Source organism: Nesoenas mayeri (genome assembly GCF_963082525.1).
Source record: "Nesoenas mayeri genome assembly, chromosome: 33".
Classification (NCBI taxonomy): domain Eukaryota; kingdom Metazoa; phylum Chordata; class Aves; order Columbiformes; family Columbidae; genus Nesoenas; species Nesoenas mayeri.
In genome coordinates, this window is record NC_137573.1 from 451482 (window position 1) to 469389 (window position 17908).

Here is a 17908-nt window from a genome sequence, read left to right on the forward strand (position 1 = left end):
TGAATCCGCGATCGTCGCGCGCGCGGGAACGGCGCCTCTTTTTTTTTTTTTATTATTATTTCCCGCGAAAAAAAAGCCCCAAAAGCCCGGGAAAAAAAAACACGCGGGAAAAAGGTCGAAGCGGGAGAAACGCGCGGGAAAAAAAAGGGGGGTGGGGGGGTGGGGGGGAAGAAAAAAAACCGGCGCGGGAAACGCGCGGGGGGGGCGGGAGGGGGGTGGGGGAGGGGTCGGAGGAAGCGCGCGCGCGGGAAAACTCCCCCACCCCCTCCCTTCCCCCCCCCCCCTGCAACCCCCGCCCCTCCCCCCACGTGACGCGGGTGTTTGGCCTCGTGATCGGGGTGTTGGGGGGGGAGGGGAGAGGGGGGGAAAAAAAGAGGGGGGGGGGGGTCGAGGGTTTTGGGGGTTTTGGGGGGGGGAGGGGGACGCGACACCCGAAGAAGCGGCCGAAGGGGCGACCCCTCCCCCCCCCCCCTCAGCCCCCCCTGCCCCCCCCCTTTTTCCCCTCCCCCCCCACCCCACAAAGAACTCGCCGCTTCCGCCCCTCCCCCCACTTTTGGGGACCCCCCCCCTCACCCCTCCCCCCACCCTTCGACACCCCCCATTTGAATCGGGGACCCTCCTGACCCCTCCCCCACCTTTGCGGACCCCCCCGTTTTAATTGGGGTCCCCTCAACCCCTCCCCCCACTTGGGGACCCCCCCATTTAATTGGGGACCCCCCCGACCCCTCCCCCACCTTTGCGGACCCCCCCCCGTTTTAATTGGGGAACTCCCTGACTCCTCCCCCACCCTTAGGGACCCTTTGGGGACCCCCCCATTTAATTGGGGACACCCCCAACCCCTCCCCCACCTTTGGGGACCCCCCCATTAATTGGGGACCCCCCCAATTAATTGGGGAACCCCCTGACCCCTCCCCCACCCTTAGGGACCCTTTGGGGACCCCCCCTGACTCCTCCCCCACCTTTGGGGTCCCCCCCATTAATTGGGGAACCCTCTGACCCCTCCCCCACCCTTAGGGACCCTCCCCACCCCTCCCCCACCTTTGGGCCCCCCCCCCCCCATTTAATAGGGGACCCCCCCCCCATTAATTGGGGACCCCCCCCCATTAATTGGGGACCCCCCCCATTTTAACCAGGGACCCCCCAACCCCTCCCCCACCTTTGGGGTCCCCCCCTCATTTAATTGGGGACCCCCCCCCCCAACCCCTCCCCCACCTTTACCAACCCCTCCCCCACCCTTGGGGACCCCCCCCATTAATTGGGGATCCCCCCCAACCCCTCCCCCACCCTTAGGGACCCCCTCCCAACCCCCCCATTTTAACCAAGGACCCCCCAACCCCTCCCCCACCTTTGGGGACCCCCCACCCCATTAATTGGGGACCCCCCCCACCCCTCCCCCCACCCATAAGGACCCCCCCCCACCCCCCGCCCCTCCCCCCCCCATGGACATGTTGGACCCCGGGTTGGATTCGGCCTCCGGCTCCGCAGCCCCAAGGTGAGGGGGGGGCCCCAAAAATGGGGGGGGGGGGGCCCAAATATATGGGGGGGGGTCCCAAATATATGGGGGGGGGCAAATATGGGGGGGGTCCTAAATATATGGGGGGGGTCCAAATATATTGGGGGGACCCTAATATAGAGGGGGGAGGTCCCAAAAATGGGGGGGGGGGTAAAATATGGGGGGGGGGGAATATGGGGGGGGTCCTAAATATATGAGGGGGTCCCAAATATATGGGGGGGGCCCTAATATGGAGGGGGGAGGTCCCAAATATATGGGGGGGACCTTAATATGGGGGGGGGAGGTCCCAAAAATAGGGGGGGGGGGCTAAAATTTGGGGGGGGGGGAATATGGGGGGGGTACCAAATATATAGGGGGGTCCCAAATATATGGGGGGGGCCCTAATATAGAGGGGGGAGGTCCCAAAAATGGGGGGGGGGGGGAAATATGGAGGGGGTCCTAAATATATGGGGGGGGGTCCCAAATATATGGGGGGGGACCCTAATATATGGGGGGGGGTCCCAAATATATGGGGGGGGTCCCAAAAATATGGGGGAGGACCCAAATATATGGGGGGGGGCAAAATATGGGGGGGCTTTAAATATATGGGAGGGGGCAAATATATAGGGGGGCGCCCAAATATATGGGGGGGGCCCAAATATATGGGGGGGATCCAAATATGGGGGGGACCAGATATATTGGGGGGGGTCCCAATATGAGGGGACCCCGAATGGGGGGGGGGAAATGGGGGGGTCCCAAAATATGGGGGAGCCCAAAAATATGGGGGGGGTTCCCAAATATATGGGGGGGACCTAAAATATGGGGGGGGGGGGGGCAAAAGTATGGGGGGGACCCCAAATATGGGGGGGGGCAAAATATGGGGGGTCCCAAAAATATGAGGGGGACCCAAACATGGGGAGGGTCCCAAATATATGCGGGAGGGCAAATATATGGGGGGGACCCCAAATATGGGGGGAGGGAAATATGGGGGGGGTCCCAAACATATGGGGGGGACACCAAATATATGGGGGAGGCTCCCGAACGCCTGGGTCCTTTGGGGGGGGTCGTGACCTTTGACCTTGTGCCCCCCCCCCCGCAGCCATGAGAAAAACCAAGAACCTGAGGAGAGCGTCGACCTGCAAGAGGGTGAGGGACCCAGGAGTGCCCCAGGGGACCCAGGAGTTCGGGAGGGAACCCAGGAGTTCGGGAGGGACCCAGGAGTGCCCCAGGGGACCCAGGAGTTCGGGAGGGAACCCAGGAGTTCGGGAGGGAACCCAGGAGTTCGGGAGGGACCCAGGAGTGCCCCAGGGACCCAGGAGTTTGGGAGGGGACCCAGAAGTTCGGGAGGGACCCAGGAGTGCCCCAGGGGACCCAGGAGTGCCCCAGGGACCCAGGCGTTTGGGAGGGACCCAGGAGTCCAGGAGGGGACCCAGGCATCCGGGAGGGGACCCAGGAGTTCGGGAGGGGACCCGGGAGTTCGGGAGGGACCCAGGCGTTCGGGGGGGCACCCAGGAGTCCAGGAGGGACCCAGGAGTTCGGGAGGGGACCCAGGCGTTCGGGAGGGACCCAGGCGTTCGGGAGGGGACCCAAACAGGGGACCCAGGAGTGCCCTGGGGGACCCAGGAGTTCGGGAGGGACCCAGGAGTGCCCCAGGGGACCCAGGCGTTCGGGAGGGACTCAGGAGTTCGGGAGGGGACCCAGGCGTTCGGGAGGGACCCAGGCGTTCCGGAGGGGACCCAAATAGGGGACCCAGGCATTCGGGAGGGACCCAGGCGTGCCCCAGGGGACCCAGGCGTTCGGGAGGGACTCAGGAGTTCGGGAGGGGACCCAGGAGTCCAGGAGGGACCCAGGAGTCCAGGAGGGACCCAGGCGTTCGGGAGCGGACCCAGGCGTTCGGGAGCGGACCCAGGCGTTCGGGAGGGGACCCAGGCGTTCGGGAGCGGACCCAGGCGTTCGGGAGGGGACCCAGGCGTTCGGGAGGGACCCAGGCGTCCTGTTGCAGGGGAGGGCCCCTCCGGGGAGGACGTCCCCGTGGCCGTTGCCAGCGTCCCCGTCCCCGTCCCCGGCGCCTTCGCCGACTCGGGGCTGCACTATCAGTTCCGCAGCGAGAGCAACGGCGGCCAGGTGGGTGCGGGGCACCCATGGGTGCTGGGGGGGCTGTGGGTGCGGGGGGTCCTATGGGTGCTGGGGGGTCCTATGGGTGCTGGGGGGTTGGGACATGGGGGTCCCAGGGGTTTCAATGGGGTCCTATAGGTGCTCGGGGGTGGGGGTTCTTGGAGCACCCATGGGTGCTGGGGGGTCCTATGGGTGCTGGGGGGTCCTATGGCTGGGGGGTCCTATGGGTGCTGGGGGGTCCTATGGGTGCAGGGGAGGGCGGGACATGGGGGTCCCAGGGGTTTCAATGGGGTCCTATGGGTGCTCGGGGGTGGGGGTTCTTGGAGCACCCATGGGTGCTGAGGAGTCCTATGGGTGGTGGGGGGGTGGGACATGGGGGTCCCAGGGGTGTCAATGGGGTCCTGTGGGTGCTGGGGGGGCCTATGGGTGCGGGGGGGGCGGGACATGGGGGTCCCAGGAGTGTCAGTGGGGTCCTATGGGTGCTGGGGGGGGCGGGACAGGGGAGTCCTATGGGTGTCAATGGGGTCCTATGGGTGCTGGGGGGTCCTATGGGTGCTGAGGGGGCGGGACATGGGGGTCCCAGGAGTGTCAATGGGGTCCCAGGGGTGTCAATGAGGTCCTATGGGTGCTGGGGGTGGAATAACATGGGGGTCCCAGGAGTGTCAATGGGGTCCTATGGGTGCTGGGGGTGGAATAACATGGGGGGTCCTATGGGTGCTGGGGTGGGTGCTGGGGGGCTGTGGGTGCTGGGGGGTCCTATGGGTGCTGGGGGGTTGGGACATGGGGGTCCCAGGGGTGTCAATGGGGTCCTATGGGTGCTGGGGGTGGAATATCATGGAGGGTCCTATGGGTGTCAATGGGGTCCTATGGGTGCGGAGGGGGGGGGCAGGACATGGGGGTCCCCGGGGGTGTCAATGGGGTCCTATGGGTGCTGGGGGGGGGGCTTGGGAGCACCCATGGCTGTTGGGGGGGTCCTATGGGTGCTGGGGGGCACCTATGGGTGCTGGGGGGGTCTTGGGGGGCACCTATGGGTGCTGGGGGGGAACATGGGGGGTCCTATGGGTGCTGGGGAGGGAATATGGGGAACCCAGGGGTCTTGGTGGCACCCATGGGTGCTGGGGGGCTCCTATGGGTGCTAGGGGGCACCTATGGGTGCTGGGGGGCACAGGAGGGTCCTATGGTTCCTGTGGGGCACCCATGGGTGCTGGGGGGGTGGTACATGGGGGGTCCTGTGGTTGCTGGGGGTCGGTACATGGGGGTCCCAGGGGTGTCAATGGGGTCCTATGGGTGCTGGGGGGGGCGGTGCATGAGGAGCACCCATGGGTGCTGGGGGGCACAGGGGGGTCCTATGGGGCACCCATGGGTGCTGGGGGGCACAGGGGTTCCTATGGGTCCTGGGTGGCACCCATGGGTGCTGGGGGGCACAGGGGGGTCCTATGGGGCACCCATGGGTGCTGGGGGGCACAGGGGTTCCTATGGGTCCTGGGGGGCACCCATGGGTGCTGGGGGGGCACAGGGGTTCCTATGGGTCCTGGGGGGCACCCATGGGTGCTGAGGGGCACAGGGAGGTCCCGGGGGGCACCCATGGGTGCCGGGGGTGCCGATGTCACCGTGTCCCCCCCCAGGTCACCTACCGGGTGGTGCAGGTGACGGAGGCGCCGCTGGACGGGCCCGAAGGAGCCGCCGTCAGCGTCGTGTCCACCTTCGCGGGGACCACCCAGGTGGGGACCCAGGCGTCCGGGAGGGACCCAGGAGTTCGAGGGGACCCAGGCGTCCGGGGGGACCCAGGAGTTCAGGGAGGGACCCAGGAGTTTGGGGGGACCCAGGAGTTCAGGGGGGACCCAGGAGGTTGTGGGACCCAGGCGTCCGGGAGGGACCCAGGAGTTTGGGGGGACCCGGGAGTTCGGGGAGGGACCCAGGAATTCGGGGGGGGACTCAGAAGTTGGAGGGACCCAGGAGTTCAGGAGGGACCCAGGAGTTTGGGGGGGACCCAGGAGTTCGGAAGGGGACCCAGGAATTCAGGGAGGGACCCAGGAGTTCGGGGGTGACCCCATTGAGGGGGGACCCAGGAGTTCGAGAGGGACCCAGGAGTTCGGGGATCTACCTATCACCACCCACATAGGGGACCCAGGAGTTCGGGAGGGACCCAAGCATTCGGGAGGGGACCCAGGCGTTCGGGAGGGGACCCAGGAGTTCGGGAGTGGATTATATGGGGAACCCAGGCGTCCAAGGGTCCCTTCCAAAGGGACCCAGGCGTCCGGGAGGGGGTTATACGGGGGACCCAGGCGTCCGGGGGTCCCTTCCAAAGGGACCCAGGCGTCCGGGCCCCCCAGGCCGTGATCCAGAACCCGTTCAGTAACGGGGGCAGCCCCGGGGCCGAGGGCGGAACCGAGACCCGATTCGCGTGGGGGGGCGACGGGACCGTGTCGGTGCAGACGGACCCGGCGCTGGCGCAGGCGGGAGGTGAGAGGGGACCCAGGCGTCCGGGAGGGACCCAGGCGTCCGGGGGGACCCAGGAGTTCGGGGGTGACACCATTTGGGAGGGACCCAGGAGTTTGGGGGGGACCCAGGAGTTCAGGGGGACCCAGGAGTTTGGGGGGACCCAGGAGTTCGGGAGGGACCCAGGAGTTCGGGAGGGACCCAGGAGCTCGGGGGTGACCCCATTTGGGAGGGACCCAGGCGTTCGGGAGGGACCCAGGAGTTCGAGAGGGACCCAGGAGCTCGGGGGTGACCCCATTTGGGAGGGACCCAGGAGTTCGGGAGGGACCCAGGAGTTCGGGGGTGACCCCATTTGGGAGGGACCCAGGAGTTCGGGAGGGGACCCAGGAGTTCAGGAGGGACCCAAGCGTTCGGGAGGGGACCCAGGAGTTCGGGAGGGACCCAGGAGCTCGGGGGTGACCCCATTTGGGAGGGACCCAGGAGTTCGGGAGGGACCCAGGAGTTCGGGGGTGACCCCATTTGGGAGGGATTCAGGAGTTCGGGAGGGGACCCAGGAGTTCAGGAGGGACCCAAGCGTTCGGGAGGGGACCCAGGCGTTTGGGAGGGACCCAGGAGTTCGGGGGTGACCCCATTTTGGGGGGACCCAGTCGTTCGGGAGGGACCCAGGAGTTCGGGAGGGACCCAGGAGCTCGGGGGTGACCCCATTTGGGAGGGACCCAGGCGTTCGGGAGGGACCCAGGAGTTCGGGAGGGGACCCAGGAGTTCAGGAGGGACCCAGGAGTTCTGGAGGGACCCAAGCGTTCGGGAGGGGACCCAGGCGTTTGGGAGGGACCCAGGAGTTCGGGGGTGACCCCATTTTGGGGGGACCCAGGCGTTCGGGAGGGACCCAGGCGTCCGGGGAGGGACCCAGGCGTTCGGGAAGGGACCCAGGCGTCCGGTCGCTCCATCCCCCAGGTCAGTTCTATGTGATGATGACGCCTCAGGACGTTTTGCAGCCGGGGACCCAACGCAGCATCGCGCCCCGCGGGCACCCGTACTCCCCGTGAGCCCCAAAACCCCCCAAAATCACCCCAAAACCTCCCAAAATCACCTCAAAAACCCCCAAAATCACCCTGAAACCCCCCAAAATCCCCTAAAACACCCCAAAATGACCCCCAAATCCCCTCAAAATGCCCCAAATCGCCCCTTGGAACCCCCCAAATCCCCGTTGAAATTCCCCCAGTGTTTGTGTGTGTGTGGCCCTTTAAGGGGCGAGGGTCAGGGGGTGGGCGGGGCCTGGTTAAGCCACGCCCACCGTGTTTCCCCATTCATCCCATTGACCCCAATGTCCCCATTGACCCCATTGACCCCAATGTCCCCATTGTCCCCATCGCCCCCATTGTCCCCATTCACCCCAATGTCCCCATTGTCCCCATCGCCCCCATTGTCCCCATTGACCCCATTGACCCCATTGCCCCCAATGTCCCCATCGCCCCCATTGTCCCAAATGTCCCCATTGTCCCCAATGTCCCATAGGAAGCTGGAGGGGCCGCGGGTCCCGCGGGACGAGCGACGACGAGCGCAACACAACGAGGGTGAGACTGTGTCCCCATGTCACCCGTGTCACCTCATTGTCACCCGTGTCACCTCATTGACCCCATTGTCACCGTATTGTCCCCATATCCCATTATCCCCATGTTCATATGTCGCCATTGACCCCAACGTCCCTATATCCCCTCAATGTCCCCATTGACCCCAATGTCCCCCCGTTATCACCATTGTCCCCATTGTCCCCGTTATCCCAAGTTGTCCCATTATCTACATTGTCCCCAACGTCCCCCTGCCCCCCTCATTGCCCCCGTCACCCCCAATTGTCCCCATTGCCCCCAATGTCCCCAATTGACCCCCTTGACCCCAATGTCCCCATATTGAACCCAATTGACCCCAATTGTCCCCGTTGACCCCAATTGTCCCCATTGACCCCAATTGTCCCCATTGTCCCCATTGACCCCACTGTCCCCATTGACCCCAACACCCTCACTGACCCCAATGTCCCCATTGACCCCAATGTCCCACCATCCCCATTGACCCCAGTCGTCCCCATTGTCCCCGTTGACCCCAGTTGTCCCCATTGACCCCACTGTCCCCATTGACCCCAATATCCCCATTGTCCCCATCGCCCCCAATGTCCCCATTGAGCCCACTGTCACCGTTGACCCCAATGTCCCCATTGGCCCCAATGTCCCCCATTGTCCCCCATTGTCCCCCAATGTCCCCATTGTCCCCATTGTTTCCAATATCCCCATTGAACCCAATTGACCCCAATTGTCCCCGTTGACCCCAATTGTCTCCATTGACCCCAATGTCCCCATTGTCCCCGTTGACCCCAATGTCCCCATTGACCCCAATGTCCCACCGTCCTCGTTGACCCCAATGTCCCAATTGTCCCCATTGACTCCACTGTCCCCCATTGACCCCAATGTCCCTGTTGTCCTCAATTGACCCCATTGTTCCCATTGTCCCCATTGTCCCCAATGTCCCCATTGCCCCCATTGCCCCCATTGTCCCCATTGTCCCCATCGCCCCCATCGCCCCCATTGTCCCCAATGTCCCCAATGTCCCCATTGTCCCCAGTCGAGCGGCGCCGCCGGGACAAGATCAACAACTGGATCGTCCAACTGTCCAAGATCATCCCCGATTGCGGCGCCGACAACAGCAAAACGGGGGCGGTGAGGGGTCCCCACTGTCCCCATTGTCCCCAAGTGTCCCCAATGGGTCCCCAAGGGTCTGGGGACACACCCTGGGGGGGTCCCGGGGGGTTATTTGGGTTTATTATGGGTTTCAATGGGGGTTTTGGGGGGTCCCCAATGTCCCCAAGGGGTCCCCAGGGGTCTCTAATGGGTTGTAATGGGGTTTTGGGGGGGTCCTCATGGGGGTCCCCAATGTCCCCAATGGGTCCCCAAGATTCTATAATGGGTTTCGATGGAGGTTCTGGGGGGTTTCTCATGGGTTTCAATGGGGGATTTGGAGGGTCCCCAAGTGTCCCCTATAGGGGTCCCCAATGGTCTCTAATGGGTTTCAATGGGGGTTTTGGGGGGTCCCTAAGTGTCCCCTATAGGGGTCCCCAATGTCCCAAAGGGTCCTCAAGGAGCTTATGGGGGGGTCCTGGGTGGTCCCTAATGGGTTTCAATGGGGGTTTTGGGGGGTCCCCAATGGGTCCCCAAGGGTCTCTAATGGGTTTCAATGGGGGGTCCCCAAGTGTCCCCTGTAGGGGTCCCCAATGTCCCCAAAGGGTCCCCAAGGGGCTTATGGGGGGTCTTGGGGAGTCCCTAATGGGTTTCAATGGGGGTTTTGGGGGATCCCCAAGTGTCCCCTATAGGGGTCCCCATTGTCCCCAATGGTCTCTAATGGGTTTCAATGGGGGTTTTGGGGGGTCCCCAAGTGTCCCCTATAGGGGTCCCCAATGTCCCCAAAGGGTCCTCAAGGAGCTTATGGAGGGTCCTGGGGAGTCCCTAATGGGTTTCAATGGAGGTTTTGGGGGGTCCCCAATGGGTCCCCAAGGGTCTCTAATGGGGTTTCAATGGGGTTTTGGGGGGTCCCCAAGTGTCCCCTATAGGGGTCCCCATTGTCCCCAATGGTCTCTAATGGGTTTCAATGGGGGTTTTGGGGGGTCCCTAAGTGTCCCCTATAGGGGTCCCCAATGTCCCCCAAAGGGTCCTCAAGGAGCTTATGGGGGGTCCTGGGTGGTCCCTAATGGTTTCAATGGGGGTTTTGGGGGGTCCCCAATGGGTCCCCAAGGTCTCTAATGGGTTTCAATGGGGGGTCCCCAAGTGTCCCCTGTAGGGGTCCCCAATGTCCCCAAAGGGTCCCCAAGGGGCTTATGGGGGGTCTTGGGGAGTCCCTAATGGGTTTCAATGGGGGTTTTTGGGGGTCCCCAATGTCCCCAATGGGTCCCCAGTGGTCTCTAATGGGTTTCAATGGGGGTTTTGGGGGGTCCCCAAGGGTCTTATGGGGGGTCCTGGGAGGTCTCTAATGGGTTTCAATGGGGGTTTTGGGGGGTCCCCAAGTGTCCCCAATGGTCTCTAATGGGTTTCAATGGGGTTTTGGGGGGGTCCCCAAGTGTCCCCTATAGGGGTCCCCAATGGTCTCTAATGGGTTTCAATGGGGGTTTTGGGGGGTCACCAATGGGTCCCCAATGGTCTCTAATGGGTTTCAATGGGGGTTTTGGGGGGGTCCCCAAGTGTCCCCTATAGAGGTCCCCAATAGTCTCTAATGGTTTCAATGGGGGTTTTGGGGGGTCCCAAGTGTCCCCAATGGTCTCTAATGGGTTTCAATGGGGGTTTTGGGGGGTCCCCCAAGTGTCCCCTATAGGGGTCCCCAATGGTCCTCTAATGGGTTTCAATGGGGGTTTTGGGGGGGTCCCCAAGTGTCCCCTATAGGGGTCCCCAATGGTCTCTAATGGGTTTCAATGGGGGTTTTGGGGGGTCCCCAAGTGTCCCTTATAGGGGTCCCCAATGGTCTCTAATGGGTTTCAATGGGGGTTTTGGGGGGGTCCCCAAGTGTCCCCTATAGGGGTCCCCCAATGGTCTCTAATGGGTTTCAATGGGGGTTTTGGGGGGTCCCCAAGTGTCCCCTATAGAGGTCCCCAATGGTCTCTAATGGGTTTCAATGGGGGTTTTGGGGGTCCCCAATGGTCTCTAATGGGTTTCAATGGGGGCTTTGGGGGGTCCCCACGTGTCCCTTATAGGGGTCCCCAATGGTCTCTAATGGGTTTCAATGGGGATTTTGGGGTCCCCCACCATCTGATTTTTGGGGTCCCCCAAAGCTCATGGTCTGGAATTTGGGACGTTTTGGGGCTTTTGGGGGGTCCTGGAGCTTCGGGTTTTTTAGGGGATATTTGGGGGGGTTCTGTGGACCCTGGGGGGTGTCGGGGTCCCCCTGATTTTGAGGGGGGCCCCCCAAATTGGCAGAGCAAAGGGGGGATCCTGTCGAAGGCGTGCGACTACGTGCGGGAGCTGCGGCAGAGCAACCAGCGCCTGCAGGAGACGTTCAAGGAGGCCGAGCGGCTGCAGATGGACAACGAGCTGCTGCGCAGACAGGTGGACGCGGGGACCCAGGAGTGCCCCAGGGACCCAGGAGTGCCCCGGGGAATCAGAGTGACCCAGGGAACTGGGGGTTTGGGGGGAAATGGGAGTCCCAGGGACCCAGGAGTGCCCCAGGGACCCAGGAGTGCCCCAGGGAAATGGGAGTTTAGGGGGGAAATGAGAGTTCAAGGGACCCAGGAGTGCCCCAGGGAAATGGGGGTTTGGAGGGAAATGGGAGTACAAGGGACCCAGGAGTGCCCCAGGGGACCCAGGAGTGCCCCAGGGAATCAGGAGTGACCCAGGGAAATGGGGGTTTTGGGGAAAATGGGAGTACAAGGGACCCAGGAGTGCCCCAGGGGACCCAGGAGTGCCCCAGGGAATCAGGAGTGACCCAGGGATATGGGGGTTTGGGGGGGAAATGGGAGTTCAAGGGACCCAGGAGTGCCCCGAGGAATCAGGAATGACCCAGGGATATGGGGGTTTGGGGGGGAAATGGGTGTTCAAGGGACCCAGGAGTGCCCCAGGGGACCCAGGAGTGCCCCAGGGAATCAGGAGTGACCCAGGGAAATGGGGGTTTTGGGGGAAAATGGGAGTACAAGGGACCCAGGAGTGCCCCAGGGGACCCAGGAGTGCCCCAGGGAATCAGGAGTGACCCAGGGATATGGGGGTTTGGGGGGGAAATGGGAGTTTAAGGGACCAGGAGTGCCCCGGGGAATCAGGAATGACCAGGGATATGGGGGTTTGGGGGGGAAATGGGTGTTCAAGGGACCCAGGAGTGCCCCAGGGGACCCAGGAGTGCCCCAGGGAATCAGGAATGACCCAGGGATATGGGGGTTTGGGGGGGAAATGGGTGTTCAAGGGACCCAGGAGTGCCCCAGGGGGACCCAGGAGTGCCCCAGGGAATCATGAATGACCCAGGGATATGGGGGTTTTGGGGGAAATGGGAGTACAAGGGACCCAGGAGTGCCCCAGGGGACCCAGGAGTGCCCCAGGGAACTGGGGGTTTAGGGGGAAACGGGAGTTCAAGGGACCCAGGAGCGCCCCAGGGACCCAGGAGTGCCCCAAGGAAATTGAGGTTTGGGGGGGAAATGGGAGGTCAAGGGACCCAGGAGTACCCAGGGAAATGGGGGTTTGGGGGGAAATGGAGTAGAAGGGACCCAGGAGTGCCCCAGGGATCAAGGAGGTCAAAGGACCCAGGAGTGCCCAGGGAGCCAAGGAGGTCAAGGGACCCAGGAGTGCCCCAGGGAGCCAAGGAGGTCAAGGGACCCAGGAGTGCCCCAGGGAAATGGGGGTTTGGGGTGGGAAACAGGAGTTCAAGGGACCCAGGAGTGCCCCAGGGACCCAGGAGTGCCCCAGGGAGCCAGGAATTCGAGGGAGACAGGAGTTCAAGAGACCCAGGAGTGCCCCAGGGAGCCAAGGAGGTCAAGGGACCCAGGAGTGCCCCAGGGACCCAGGAGTGCCCCAGGGAACTGGGGGTTTAGGGGGGAAACGGGAGGTCAAGGGACCCAGGAGTTCAGGAGGGACCCAGGAGTTCGGGGGGCACCCAGGAGGCCACACCCCCCCCTCTCACACTAAGCCACGCCCCCATGCTAAACCACGCCCCCTTTTCCTATTTGTTCCCTGGGGGTTTTTGTGAATGGGGTGGGCGGGTTTGAGGCCACGCCCCCCCATCCGCACCACGCCCCCATAGTAAGCCACGCCCCCAGCAAGCCACGCCCCCTAGCAAGCCACGCCCCCCTAGCAAAGCCACGCCCCCTTTCCCTTCCTTACCTTCCCCATGGGTTTGTGAATGGGGTGGAATTATGAATGGGTGGGTGGGGTTTGTGAATGGAGTGGGTGGGGCTTGAGGCTCCGCCCCCTTTGTCGAGGCCCCGCCCCTGACCCCGCCCCCTTTTTGCCCATAGATGGAAGAGCTGAAGAGCGAGAACGCGCTGCTGAGACAACAACTGCAGAGCCGGGGGGATGGGCCGGAGAACAACCCGGGACAGGGACAGTGACCCCGGGGACACCCCTGGGGACACCCCCGGGGACCCCCAGTGACACCCACAGCCCATGGGGGACACCCTGGGGACACCCCATGGATCCCTCAGCCCCATTGGGGACCCCCCAGTGACACCCGCAGCCCATTGGGGACACCCTGGGGACACCCCATGGATCCCTCAGCCCCATTGGGGACCCCCAGTGACACCCGCAGCCCATTGGGGACACCCTGGGGACCCCATTGGGGACCCCCCAGTGACACCCACGTCCCATTGGGAACACCCCTGGGGACCCCCAGTGACACCCACAGCCCATGGGGGACACCCCTGGGGACACCCCATGGATCCCTCAGCCCATTGGGGACACCCTTGGGGACCCCCCAGTGACACCCATGTCCCATTGGGGACACCCCAGTGACACCCATGTCCCATTGGGAACACCTCAGTGACACCCACAGCCCATTGGGGACCCCCCAGTGACACCCATGTCCCATTGGGGACACCCCAGTGACACCCACAGCCCATTGGGGACACCCACAGCCAATTGGGGACACTCTTGGGGACACCCCATGGATCCCTCAGCCCCATTGGGGACCCCCCAGTGACACCCACAGCCCATTGGGGACACCCCTGGGGACCCCATTGGGGACACCCCAGTGACACCCACAGCCCATTGGGGACACCCTTGGGGACACCCCATGGATCCCTCAGCCCCATTGGGGGCACCCTTGGGGACACCCCAGTGACACCCACAGCCCATTGGGGACACCCTGGGGACCCCCACAGCCCATTGGGGACCCCCCAGTGACACCCACGTCCCATTGGGGACACCCCTGGGGACCCCCAGTGACACCCAGAGACCCCTTGGGGACATTTCCCCCCCATTGGGGACACCCTTGGGGACCCCCCAGTGACACCCACAGCCCATTGGGGACACCCTGGGGACACCCCATGGATCTCTCAGCCCTATTGGGGACACCCCAGTGACACCCAGAGACCCCTTGGGGACATTTCCCCCCCATTGGGGACACTTTTGGGGACCCCTAGTGACACCCACAGCCCATTGGGGACGTTTCTCCCCCATCGGGGACACCCTTGGGGACACCCCATGAATCCCTCAGCCCCATTGGGGACCCCCCAGTGACACCCACAGCCCATTGGGGACACCCTGGGGACCCCATTGGGGACACCCCATGGATCCCTCAGCCCCATTGGGGACATCCCAGTGACACCCACGGAGCCCTTGGGGACACCCCTGGGGTCCCATCAACCCCATTGGGGACCCATTGGGGACCTCCCAGTGACACCCACATCCCATTGGGGACACCCTGGGGACCCCATTGGGGACACCCCATGGATCCCTCAGCCCCATTGGGGACACCCCAGTGACACCCACATCCCATTGGGGACACCCCTGGGGTCCCATCGCCCCGTTAGGGGAACCCAGGAGTACCCCAAGGGACCCAGGAGTTCGGGGAGGGACCCAGGAGTACCCCAAGGGACCCAGGAATGCCCCAGGGGATCCTGGAGTTCAGGAGGGACCCAGGAGTGCCCCAAGGGACCCAGGAATGCCCCAAGGGACCCAGGAGTGCCCCAAGGGACCCAGGAATCCAGGAGGGACCCAGGAGTGCCCCAAGAAACCCAGGAGTTCAGGAAAGATCCGAGATGGACCCAGGAGTGCCCCAAGAAACCCAGGAATTTGGGAGGGACCCAGGAGTTCGGGGGGGGGGGGCCCCCTCCCCCCTTACTTTGGGGAACCCCCTCCCCCCAGGAATCCCCTCCCCCACCCATTAGTGTCCCCCATTGTGTCCCTCCCCCCATCCCCACCCCCCTCTTTGTAATTAACGTTATTGTAATTAATTAATTATTGTTTTGTACCGCCAGGGGTGGGGGAGGGGCGGCTGCTCCCCCTCCCCCCCCCACAGCGCGTGGGGGGGTTTGGGGGGGGGAGGGGGGTGGGGGTGGGGGGAGGGGCGGGGGGGGGGTGGGGGAGGGGCCGCCCGGGAAACCCCCAAAAAGGTGGAAAAAGAGGCAAAAAAGTGAAAGTTTGGTGGTTTGGGGGGGGGGGGAAAGTGATGGAGGGACCCAGGAATGCCCCAAGGGACCCAGGAGTTTGGGGGGACTCAGGAGTTCGGGATGGACCCAGGGGTTCTGGAGTTCAGGGGGACCCAGGAGTACCCCAAGGGACCCAGGAATGCCCCAAGGGACACAGGAGTTTGGGAGGACCCAGGAGTGCCCCAAGGGACCCAGGAATGCCCCAAGGGACACAGGAGTTTGGGGGGACCCAGGAGTGCCCCAAGGGACCCAGGAATGCCCCAAGGGACACAGGAGTTTGGGGGGACCCAGGAGTGCCCCAAGGGACCCAGGAATGCCCCAAGGGACACAGGAGTTTGGGGGGACCCAGGAGTGCCCCAAGGGACCCAGGAATGCCCCAAGGGACACAGGAGTTTGGGGGGACCCAGGAGTGCCCCAAGGGACCCAGGAATGCCCCAAGGGACACAGGAGTTTGGGGGGACCCAGGAGTGCCCCAAGGGACCCAGGAGTGCCCCAAGGGACACAGGAGTTTGGGGGGACCTAGGAGTGCCCCAAGGGACCCAGGAATGCCCCAAGGGACACAGGAGTTTGGGGGGACCCAGGAGTGCCCCAAGGGACCCAGGAATGCCCCAAGGGACACAGGAGTTTGGGGGGACCCAGGAGTGCCCCAAGGGACCCAGGAGTTCAGGAGGGACCCAGGAGTGCCCCAAGGGACCCAGGAGTGCCCAAAGGAATCTAGGAGTTCGGGAAAGGGATTATAGGGGGAGGACCCAGGAGTGCTGGGAAGGACCCAGGCGTCCGGGAAGGACCCAGGAGTTCGGGGTGGGGGTGGGGGGGTGGGGACCCAGGCGTCCGGGTGACCTCTGACCCCCGTGGGCCGGGCCCGTCCGGCTGTCGCCACCCGTGTCGCAATTGTCACCATCACCCCCCATGTCCTCATGTCCCAACGTCCCCATGTCTGTCCCCATGTCCCCATGTCCCTCTGTCTGTCCCAATGTCCCCATGTCTGTCCCAATGTCCCCATGTCCCAATGTCCCCATGTCTATCCCAATGTCCCCGTGTCCCAATGTCCCTCTGTCTGTCCCAATGTCCCCATGTCCCAATGTCCCCATGTCTATCCCAATGTCCCCATGTCCCAATGTCCCTCTGTCTGTCCCAATGTCCCCATGTCCCCCTGTCTATCCAATGTCCCCATCTCCCAATGTCCCCATGTCCCTCTGTCTGTCCCCATGTCCCCATGTCTGTCCCAATGTCCCCATGTCCCCCTGTCTGTCCCCATGTCCCTCTGTCTGTCCCCATGTCCCCATGTCTGTCCCAATGTCCCAATGTCCCCATGTCCCAATGTCCCCCTGTCTATCCCAATGTCCCCATGTCTGTCCCCATGTCCCAGTGTCCCATGTCCCCATGTCTGTCCCCATGTCCCCATGTCTGTCCCAATGTCCCCATATCCCAATGTCACCATGTCCCTCTGTCTGTCCCAATGTCCCCATGTCCCCATGTCTGTCCCAATGTCCCCATGTCTGTCCCCAATGTCCCTCTGTCTGTCCCAATGTCCCCATGTCCCTCTGTCTGTCCCCATGTCCCAATGTCCCCATGTCTCAATGTCCCCCTGTCTGTCCCAATGTCCCCATATCACAATGTCCCCATGTCTGTCCCCATGTCCCCATGTCTGTCCCAATGTCCCCATATCCCAGTGTCCCCATGTCCCTCTGTCTGTCCCAATGTCCCCCTGTCTATCCCCATATCCCCATGTCTGTCACAATGTCCCCATGTCCCCCTGTCTGTCCCCATGTCCCCATGTCTGTCCCCATGTCCCAATGTCCCCATGTCCCAATGTCCCCCTGTGTGTCCCCATGTCCCTAATGTCCCCATGTCTGTCCCAATGTCCCCCTGTCTGTCCCAATGTCACAATGTCCCCATGTCCCCCTGTCTGTCCCCATATCCCCATGTCCCCATGTCCCCATGTCTCTCTGTCTGTCCCAATGTCCCCATGTCCCCCTGTCTGTCCCCATGTCCCCATGTCTGTCCCCATGTCCCAATGTCCCCATGTCCCAATGTCCCCCTGTCTGTCCCAATGTCCCCATATCACAATGTCCCCATGTCTGTCCCAGTGTCCCTCTGTCTGTCCCCATGTCCCCATGTCCCTCTGTCTGTCCCCATGTCCCAATGTCCCCGTGTCTGTCCCCATGTCCCTCTGTCTGTCCCCATGTCCCCATGTCCCCATGCTGGCGCCTCCAGGTCTGCCCCCGGGGTGACCTCGGGGAGGGGACGAGGGGACAACAAACAGCATCGGCGACACCCGGACGCCTGGGTCCCCTTGCCAAGGGGGGAGGGACCCCCCCCTGGACGCCTGGGTCCCCCCCCCCGGATGCCTGGGTCCCCTTGCCAAGGGAGGAGGGACCCCCCTCTGGATGCCTGGGTCCCCCCCCCGGACACTTGGGTCCCTTATGGGAGTGGGGGATGGGAGGAGTCCCGAACGCCTGGGTCCCCTATGGGATTGGGGGATGGGGGGGTCCCCGGATGCCTGGGTCCCCTATGGGAGTGGGGGATGGGGGGGTCCCAGATGCCTGGGTCCCTTATGGGAGTGGGGGATGGGGGGGGTCCCGGATGCCTGGGTCCCTCCCGGACGCCTGGGTCCCCTATTGGATGGTGACAATGGGGGGGTCCCGGATGCCTGGGTCCCTCCCGGACGCCTGGGTCCCCTATTGGACGAGGATGATGGGGAGGCCCCGAACGCCTGGGTCCCTTATAGGGGAGGGTCTCCCGGACGCCTGGGTCCCTCCCGG

The 17908-nt window shown here is 63.5% G+C and overlaps 1 protein-coding gene across 8 annotated transcripts; it reads left to right on the top strand.

The window, feature by feature from the left end:
- Window positions 1-1439: 1439 nt before the first annotated feature.
- USF2 (upstream transcription factor 2, c-fos interacting) lies at window positions 1440-13970 on the top strand (the record flags this gene model as incomplete). Of its 8 annotated transcripts, XR_013923442.1 has the most annotated exons (13): window positions 1440-1492; window positions 2592-2638; window positions 3495-3616; window positions 5233-5328; window positions 5941-6070; window positions 7001-7088; window positions 7562-7620; window positions 8660-8754; window positions 10996-11124; window positions 13014-13196; window positions 13229-13247; window positions 13279-13482; window positions 13875-13970. XR_013923442.1 is itself a non-coding variant. In XM_080361528.1 (10 exons), the coding sequence occupies 10 exons, from the start codon at window positions 1440-1442 to the stop codon at window positions 13104-13106; spliced, it is 912 nt and encodes a 303-aa protein (XP_080217654.1). In that variant the 3' UTR covers window positions 13107-13220. The 8 variants fall into 8 exon arrangements, 1 of the variants encoding a protein (XP_080217654.1); XR_013923441.1 differs by having other exon boundaries at window positions 13229-13482; XR_013923443.1 differs by lacking the exon at window positions 13229-13247 and having other exon boundaries at window positions 13301-13482.
- Between the last annotated feature and the right edge of the window lie 3938 nt (window positions 13971-17908).